The sequence below is a fragment of the Solanum dulcamara genome, chromosome 5, assembly GCF_947179165.1.
Source record: "Solanum dulcamara chromosome 5, daSolDulc1.2, whole genome shotgun sequence".
In the NCBI taxonomy this organism is placed as follows: domain Eukaryota; kingdom Viridiplantae; phylum Streptophyta; class Magnoliopsida; order Solanales; family Solanaceae; genus Solanum; species Solanum dulcamara.
Window position 1 is genome coordinate 17375916 of NC_077241.1, and position 9496 is coordinate 17385411.

The following is a 9496-nucleotide window of genomic DNA, read 5'->3' on the forward strand; positions in this document are numbered from 1 at the left end:
AAGAAAAGCTAAAAATGAGAGGTAGTGAGAGAGAGAGATATAAATAGAAAATCAATTGATACAAATACACAAAGCAAAATATAAAAACAAAATGGAAGACGAAGAGGAAAAAAGAGAAAGAGAACAAATATACAATTGATACAAATACACATAGTCAAATAAAGAAAAAAAAGAGATATAGAGGGAGAAGGAGAAGGGAAGAGAGGGCAAATATATAATTAATACAAAGACACAAAGTAAAATACAAGAAAAAAGGCTAAAAATGGAGAGAGGAAATAAGAAGGAGAGGGATAGAAAAAGAGCAAATATACAATTGATAAAAACACATAAAATAAATACAAAAAAGGCTAAAAGGGGAGAGAGATAGTGAGGGGGAGAGATAGATATAGAGAGAAAAATATACAATTGATATAAACACATAAAGCAAAATACAAAAAAGGCTATAGAGGGAGGGGGGAGAGCAATATATAATTGATACAAATACACAAAGAAAAATAAAAATAAAACTATAGAAGAAGAGGAAAAAGGGAAGAGAGAACAAATATACAATTGATACAAACACACAACGCATAATACAAGAAAAAAAATCTAAAAAGGGGAGAAAAAATGAGAGAGGGAGAGGGGAGAGAGTATAACACCCCAAAATATTCTAACTTAGATCAGTCTAGAAAGCTCATAAGAAAGTTAGAAAATTCCTCAGAAGTTGTAACCTATGAGCAGTACGTACGAACCGTAGGAGGAGCTACGGTCGTAGGTAGAGCTCATAGGTTACTCCCAACCTTAGAAAAAATTAAGTTTCTTTGAACTCTTTCTGTGGATGGCTTCTACGGTCCGTAGGAGTTCCTATGGATCATCAATAGTACCCGTAGGAAAAGTCCATAGACTCAAAAACTTTAGTGTGCAGAACGATCAGAGTCAACAACCCATGTAAAAGTCTACAACCTATAGGGGGATCGTAGTAAGATTACAAAAATTGGAAAGTCAGAAAACAGAATGTAAGAATAAAATCTTACAAATATTTGCACCAGATAAGGTTCACGAGGCCCTCATTTTCGAGGGAACAAAGGAAAGATCAGGAGAGGACCAAGACCGGGTTCATGGTTTGTGGTTATGTTCACAGACCATCAAGCGGTCCGTGAAACTCGGCCTTCAGAACCAAGGAACCAAGTTAGCTTTACGAGGGCCACCACAACCCGTCATGACCAACACGGACCGTGGTCCCTCCCATCAAGTTCCTCATGCCCATTCTTGGCTAAGGCAATTCCCATGGACCACTCCACGACCCTTGGAGGCTTTCACGAACCGTGAAGGTGGTCCATCCAAGTGTTCCATTTAGTTAAGTTGCAGGGGTATTTTAGTCTTTTTCCTATTAGTTCAATATATTTGGATGATTTTTGGGTTAAATACTAGTCTATTAACTACCCTAAACATTCCTAACTCCCTCATTCTCACCTTAACACCCAAATCACAAAATCCTCTCTCTAAAGTTTTCTCCCAAAGTTGTTCTTCTTCTTCTTCCTCAACAAGATTTCTAGGGTTTTAAATCCAAGTCTCTAAGTCTACATTGCTAGAATCCTATACTTAGGGCTTTGATTACCAAGGTATGTGAAAATTCATCCATGGATCCTTTCATCCATAGAGTCCCAAGTTTTTACTTCAATTCTCTTTATGAATTTCCCTTCTAAAGCCCTAATTCTTGTGATATTGCATTGGGTCATCTCAATTATGGTTTATAATGATATTATTGATCTAATTATGTATAATTCAAGTCATATTGCATAATTTCAAGTTGATTTTCATGGACCCATACCATATGATATTTTCAAGTATGATTTCAAGAAATTATGATCATGATTTATAAAGGATTTCTATGAATGATTAATGAATTATATCAAGGACTTATGAATATCTCGTGAAAGTAATGGATGATGACAAACTATGGTTTTCAAGGATGCTTCTAGATGAAGTATCATTATGAATTGTATGTAAAAGCTTATCATGACTTTGATGCTTTAGATAAGTATCATTATGATTATGTTATGATGTCATGATATGTTGAAGGAGCTATTCTTATGATTTTCTAGTATTTATGATGAACTTGGTATTACTAGATTCTTACCATCTTCAAAACTTATGATATATGTTATGTATGATATTCTATTGAGAGTTGACCTAGCACCGAGTGACACTTGGGATAGAGTCTCACCCATTAGAAGAGGCATGAGACCATTAGCAGAATTCTGGTGTCCCATAACTACATGTCACCGTAGAAAGAAGGATCACCCATTTGTAGAGACTTGATTCCTTAGAAAGGGTCACTCGTTAGTTGAGGCATGATTCCTTAATAGCTTAGTAGATCCACTTAGGCATCACTGAGTCTATCTTGACAAACAACCTCTCTCTTCTCAATATGGGAGTTACATTAGAATTCCACTTTATAGCTCACATGGTCTTAAATGCCGGTTAACGATATCTCTCACAAAGACTTATGGCTATCAAAATAACTTTTAATATCCCACTTATGTATAAACTATGTTACAAGTTCCCTTGATGATGTTTTGATGCATTGAACACATGATTATGATATTTAAATGTTTTCAAGATATTGTTCATGCATCTCATGTTCATATTGTTTATATCATATTATTATTGTACATGCATTCTTATCACATACTTAGTGTATTCCATGTACTAACACATACTTTTGCCTATATTGTATCATAATATAGGGTCTAATGATCAGCACACACCTCCCACTCATGGCTAGATATTAGTACTACTTCTATTGCCTATGAGTCCTCATGCTTCGAGGACAAGACACTTATCTTTTCATTGCTCTTTATGGCTTTTACTTTCATAAATTGGATGAACTAAGAGATTGTATTATGCCCCCATCTAGACTAGTAGGGGCATATTTAGACGTTCATGAGTATGTAGCTTCGTTTATTCGAATAAATTATTTTGAGTTTTCTTTCTATTCAAGATTGTTGCCTAAGACTTATCTTCCACTTTTTGACTTTATCGATGTCTATTACTTACCTTATGTATGCGATGTATGCTAAGATGCTTGGTTGGAGTCTCTCAGAATTATAATTATCGAGTCACTTCTAGGGCCTAGCTTGAGTCATGACAAACTTAGTATTAGAGCACAAGGTTTAAGGTGTCCTAGGGAAATAAAGGAGATCTTGGCTAAGTTTTGAATGCAAACAGAACTAACTAGTCAAGAAAGCTTGATGATGAACAATAGGCATATTGGACAACTTTCAAAACATCCATTGGTATGTCACCATATCAGTTAGTGTTTGGAAAGGCATGTCATTTGCCTATGGACTTAGAACCTAAGGTGTTGTGGGCACTAAAGAAACTAAATTTGAGTTTGAGTGAAGCTGCAAATATCAGGCTAGAACAGATAAATGAGATGGATGAGTTCCTTCTGAGAGAATATGAGAGAGTAGCTATGTACAAAGAACGAATGGAGTTATATCATGACCGACATATAGAGAAGTGGGAGTTTTGCCCTGGTGACTTGGTATTATTTTTCAACTCTAGATTGAGATTGTTTCTGGGTAAGCTGAAGTCCAAGTGTTCTGGCCCTTTCACTATATCACGAGTGTTTCCACATGGTGCAATTGAGATCGAAGCACATGATAGGCACAAGTTTAAGGTAAATGGGCAGCAGGTGAAGCTATACTTGGGATCTAATGAAGAAGCAAAGACATTGAGGAGCTCCAGTATGATGAAGTCTGAGTAATCAAAGGAACCTGTGTCGTGCCGCAATGTTAAATCAGGCGATGCATAGGAGGCAAATAATGGGGGGCAACTTGATTTAAGTGACCCGCATCATGACACAACATTAAATCAAGCCCTTCTTGGGAGGTCCAAGAATTGTACTTGTAATAGATAGCCTAAAGTTTGTTTTTGATGTTTTTATAGTGTCACAGTGTGTTCTGTGAGAGAAGGGATTCAAAGAAAGAGAAAACACCTAAAATTTGGCCAAGGCACTCTACTATGGGCACTTATATGGACTGTATTGGAAACTACGACCCATGGTGCAGAGACGTGATGGACATAATCTAAAGGAGCTTCAAGTTCACGGCGGGGTTTACGGCCCAAAATAGACTTCATAGACCATTTAGCCTTTCGTGAAACCTAGGTACCATAGGACCAAATGCACGAAAAATCAATCCCAACTCCATGACTTATCGTCCAAGGAATTAGTTAATAATTCGGATAAAGAGTTAGGAAGCAAATCATCTAATGGGTCCAAGGTGCAAGTCGAGACTAGTATCTCTCCCCACATATCTCCTACTACTAGAGCCAAGGTAGATGCTAAGGCCGAGGCCGCTCACTCCCAATCTGAAGAGGAGGTAGCTAGCTCAGATAATATGGCACACAGTCCGTAGAGGAGGCAAGTGGAAAAAATAAATAGTCCAAAGAGGAGACAAGTGGCTCCGGCAGCGACGAAGGCAACAAAAGTCAAGACAGCATAGAACGCATAGCAACAGAGAGAGAAAGTGACCCTACAACTCACAAACGCCTTATTGCATTCTTAAACAATAGGTGGGCAACAGAGGCCAATATGAGATATTCACCAATGGCCTGACGAAAGGCTCTAAAGGTCTATGCAAATAGGCTATTGTATCAGAATTTTGTGTCATCACCAATAACCTTTCCGCACTGCCTGAGATTAAAGACTTATTCGACAAGCACCACTTCAGGTGGATGACTATGGAGATGAGATATTACGGCCATACCCTCACTCAGGAGTTTTGTTCTGCCTATGCCACCACGATGCTAAATGTGATCCCTAGTGAGACTTCTTAAAATAAGAGGAGAGCTATGTTATTAAGGTCACCACTACTGGAGGAAGTACAGGTCCGTAGAGTGCAAGTTAACATCTTCGAGACCATGATTAATTGGTTTTTGTCACACCCCAAGCTAGACCCTAGGAGTGACATGACGATCGGGAACTCGAAGGACCCCAACCAACCCTTTTAGCATCCATCGCATTCATAAGGTACATAAACATAAAGAAATAAGCGAAAGAAAACAACTCAACATAGATGTCTAAGAAGGAAATAAACTCAACTCAATGTCCACAATGGACTACATCAACTTGATTGTCTAAACATGCCTATAGGACTAGACTTGATGGGGTTAGGACAAGATTCTATCTCACCCAAATCATAAAAGAAAGTCAAATAACAACAAAAAAGAAAAGTCATGTCCTCAATGAATGCGAACTTACCAACTCTAAAAATAACTATAACAACTCTACCCACGAATGTGAGGAGCATGAGTATCGTCTGTCCCTACATTATGAGACAACGTAGGCATAATATGCGTTAGTACATAGAAGGTACTAAGTATGTGAGATATGCATGAGCAAGAAGTAGAACATGAGCAATATGGCATAGGATACTTGACCAATATAATAAAGCATGAATAAGGCTTAAAAGCATTTGAAATCACATGAAAACTTATGGTTAATGCATCTTAAACTTCATGGTAAAACTTGCATATTTACATATAACTTGTGTGAGATAAGACCTTTAACCAATATCTAAGACCATGCGAGCTATAATGTGGAATACAATGTAACTACCACATTAGAAGAGAGAGGCTACTTGCAAAGGTAGATTCTATGAGAACATCTTAACATCATGAGCTATTTGTGGATCTACTAGCTAAGACATAAGGCAACTTATGGTGGCAACGTAGTTTGAGACTTTAGGTTGCTACTAGGATTTCCTTGGGTAACAAACATTTGGTTACTGGACTGAACCCCACCTAAAAGTCCTCTTGGTTATTAGTCAATATCCCAACGAAATTCATTAAAAATATTAATGCATCATTAGTAACATCATCATAAAAATAATCATAACAGTAGCTCATTAACTTAGCAATTTATAAGAATCCATAGATTTGGTAAGAATTGTCTTTATCACCCTTAAATCATGATTGTGTGAGAATTATACTTATCACGCCATAATGGCTTCTTGAATCATTATTGAAACATCATTATAACTTTCATCAATCTTTCATAAGTCTTAAATTTCTTTCATAAAAGCTTTCTTTGAAAATCTTTGAACTTCATGATCATAATTCATGGAAATCATCATGGAAACTAGCTTTACGCATGGGCATTTGTAAAACAAATTGAAATCATGCAATTAATGTAGAATCATGATTGTAATAATCATTGAAGATAAGTAAAAGCATAATTGAAGCAACCCAATGCAATAACATCAATTTAAGGTTAGAAAATAATTGAAATTGAAGAGATTTTTTAGGGAAAACCTTGGGACTTCATGGGTGAAAGAGACGCATGGATGAATTTAGCTCAGAAATTGAAAAAGAAACTTATTGTTCTTGAAACCCTAGCTTGGAACTATAGAAGAGAACCTTGAGAAAATTGCTTAGTCTTGCCTTAGGGAAATTTAGAGAATGATTTAGATTAGAAGGAAATTTAAAGGGTTGGGTTTTTATAGGCTTTGAACTTGGGCCAAAAGGTTTCTAGATTCATTGATCTGAATTTAGGAAAAGATGATATTACCTTTCATTAAACTCGAAATTGGATCCTATAAATTGACTTCTACGAGTCGTAAAAACTTTTATGACTCATCAATCTGGGTCATTCTATAGGTTTGAGAAAACCCTGAGATTTGGATCTCTGAATCAGTCCTACAAGTAGTGGTTACGACTCGTCAAAAGTTTTACAGGTCGTAGACCCAATTAGTTCTGCAAAGTTTGAGAAACCTGGAAATCTGAGCCTCAAATCTTTTCTTATGGGTCTACTTCATAAGTCATCAAATGGGATACGAGTCATCAAATTGACTCATACACCTTCCCCCATACTTGGCCAACCAGTCTTCCTCAGTACCAACCCTACGAGCCACTCCTACGACTCGTAGGTCAAGTTGTATACTTGAGAACATTCCAATTTTCTTGAATTTTCCCTTTGTTTTGACTTTTAAACTTTTGGGGTCTTATAATATCTCCCCCTTGGGAACATTCGACCTCGAATGAGATTCAACTAGCATAGAAAGGACACAGAAAGAGCATGAGCAACCTAACATGAATATAGTGATGCATAAAAATGCATAAAACATGAGATTTTCAAACTTAACATAAAATATGACTTTAAAATTAATCTTCATGAACATGCATGCATATGAATGACATAGGAAGAACTGAATACGTAGGAGTTTATTTGATGTGAATAAAAGCAACATAATACCTTAAGCTTGACTGGAGGGAAAGAGATACGTGTATTGCTTCATCATATCTGCTTCCGCTTCCCAAGTAGCCCTCTCTGTTGTTGATTTCTCCATAATACCTTGACGGATGCAACCTCTACGTTCTTTAGCCTCTTCACTTGCCTGTCTAGAATTTCCATTGAAACTTTCTCATAAGTCAAATTCTCTTTAACACTCACATCTTCCAATGGTACAATAGATTTTGAATCACCCATAAACTTTCTTAACATCGACACATGAAACACCGGATGAATCACGGCTAACTCAAATGGAAAATCTAACTCATATGCCACCATGTCAATATGTCTCAATATCTTATAAAGTCCAACATACCTAGGACTAAATTTCTCTTTCTTACCAAAATGCATTACACCCTTCATGGGTGAAACCTTCAAATAAACCCAATCATCCTCATCAAATTCAAGGTCTCTTTTCCTAACGTACGAATAGGACTTTTGATGACTTTGAGAAATCTTCAACCTTCTCAAATGATTCTCACCTTCTCTATAGCATCTAACACCAAATCGAGACCAATCAATGCCATCTCACCTACTTCAAATCATCCCACTGGGGACCTACTACTTCTCCCTTACAAAGCTTCAAAAGAAGCCATTTGGATGCTAGAGTGATAACTATTGTTGTAGGCAAACCCAATTAACGATAGATGATCATCCCAACTTCCTTTGAAATCAATGACACATGCCCTCAACATATTCTTTAAAGTTTGAATCGTTGTTTTGGCTTGGCCATCGGTTTGAGGGTGAAAAGTAGTACTATACTTGACTTTCATACCAAGACCCCTTTGGAATGACTTCCAAAAATATGAGGTGAATTGAGTAGTACCTCGATTCGATATTATAGAAACAGGTACACCATGAAGTTTTACCAACTCATGAATATACAACTTAGCATAATCTTCGACATCATAAAAAGTCTTAATCGGTAGAAAATACACCGACTTAGTCATCCAATCCACGACAACCGAAATAGAATCATGTTGTTTCTTAGTAAGAGGAAAACCCATCATAAAGTCCATATTCACATCTTCCCACTTCAAGTAGAAATCTCAATGTCTTGAGGTAAACCTCCCGATTGTTGATGCTCAACCTTAACTTGTTGATAATTTGGACACCTTTCCACATACTCCGCTATGTCCTTCTTCATACCATTCCACCAATACACCTCTGTCAAATCATAATACATCTTGGTGGATCCTAAATGAATCGAATACCGAGAACTATGGGCCTTATCCAATATCAAATCTCTTAGACCATTGACATTGGGTACACACAACTGACTTTAATAACAAAGTATACCATCTCCCCCTTGGTATAAAACCTCAATGTCTTGTTCAACAATCGACTACTTTAATCCAATCAACACCGGATCACTATCTTGCTTAGCCGCATCACCTACAAGTTACAATTTGCTGCTCTTCAGTCACTCCTTTTCTCAACAACAACTCCAACGTTGCTGGTTATTATAGCTCTATATACTTCCTCTCGTTTCATCCTCCTTAGCTGATAATCATGATTGTGATGCTGTTGCATACTTCCCTTGGACTTACTTGGTACGACAAGACGAAAAAGGGTAAAGATGAAAAGAGTTTCTTCACCCCATGCGAGATAGAAGGTTCATATACTTGTTCTTCCTCAATTTAGCTATGTATGGTACGTAGCATAGTTGAATAGGACTAGTGAAGGTTACTTTCTTGTCTTCTCATGGAAGGGGAGAGTCTCCCTCATTTATGCTTTCTTAGTTGACTTGTATCGGGAGGAGTCCTCTCATAGGTTTACTGCTGTCTAGTTATAGATAGCTCCTTTTGCTACGGGGATGAGTTAGCCGACCTTGATAGGTTAGCCGACTTATGAACCAACATAGGATCGGAGGTAAGGTTTATGTCCCCCTCCTTGTATTTTTCTGTTTTATTTTATGTTAAGGCTTGGGAGTGATGCTCAACCCCTGACTGTGCACGAGAGGTGGGAGCCTCGTGTAGGGTCTGTTCCCATAAAAAAAAACTATCTTGTTTAGCCTTGACATCCACCACAAGAGATGATTCCGAACCGTTTTGAACAAGAATACCTTCATTATTGGAATCAACCAATCTAACACCTAAATGGGCCAATCTATATACATCCTTAACCAATTCTTTCTTACCTTCCTTAATATGTGCAACACTATCCTCAAATGATCGGCATGCTACTTCTTACTTCAAGAGTAAACCAAGATGTCATCAA

The 9496-nt window shown here is 37.2% G+C and overlaps 1 protein-coding gene across 1 annotated transcript; it reads left to right on the forward strand.

The window, feature by feature from the left end:
* The first annotated feature begins 3325 nt into the window (after positions 1 to 3325).
* Positions 3326 to 3751, forward strand: LOC129890499 (uncharacterized). Its single transcript, XM_055966042.1, has one exon. It carries the CDS (start codon positions 3326 to 3328, stop codon positions 3749 to 3751), a length of 426 nt encoding a protein of 141 aa, XP_055822017.1.
* Positions 3752 to 9496: the final 5745 nt, after the last annotated feature.

Excerpts from the sequence above, each read along its gene's own strand:
- LOC129890499 (XM_055966042.1), top strand. The coding sequence starts at position 3,326 with ATGGACTTAGAACCTAAGGTGTTGTGGGCACTAAAGAAACTAAATTTG.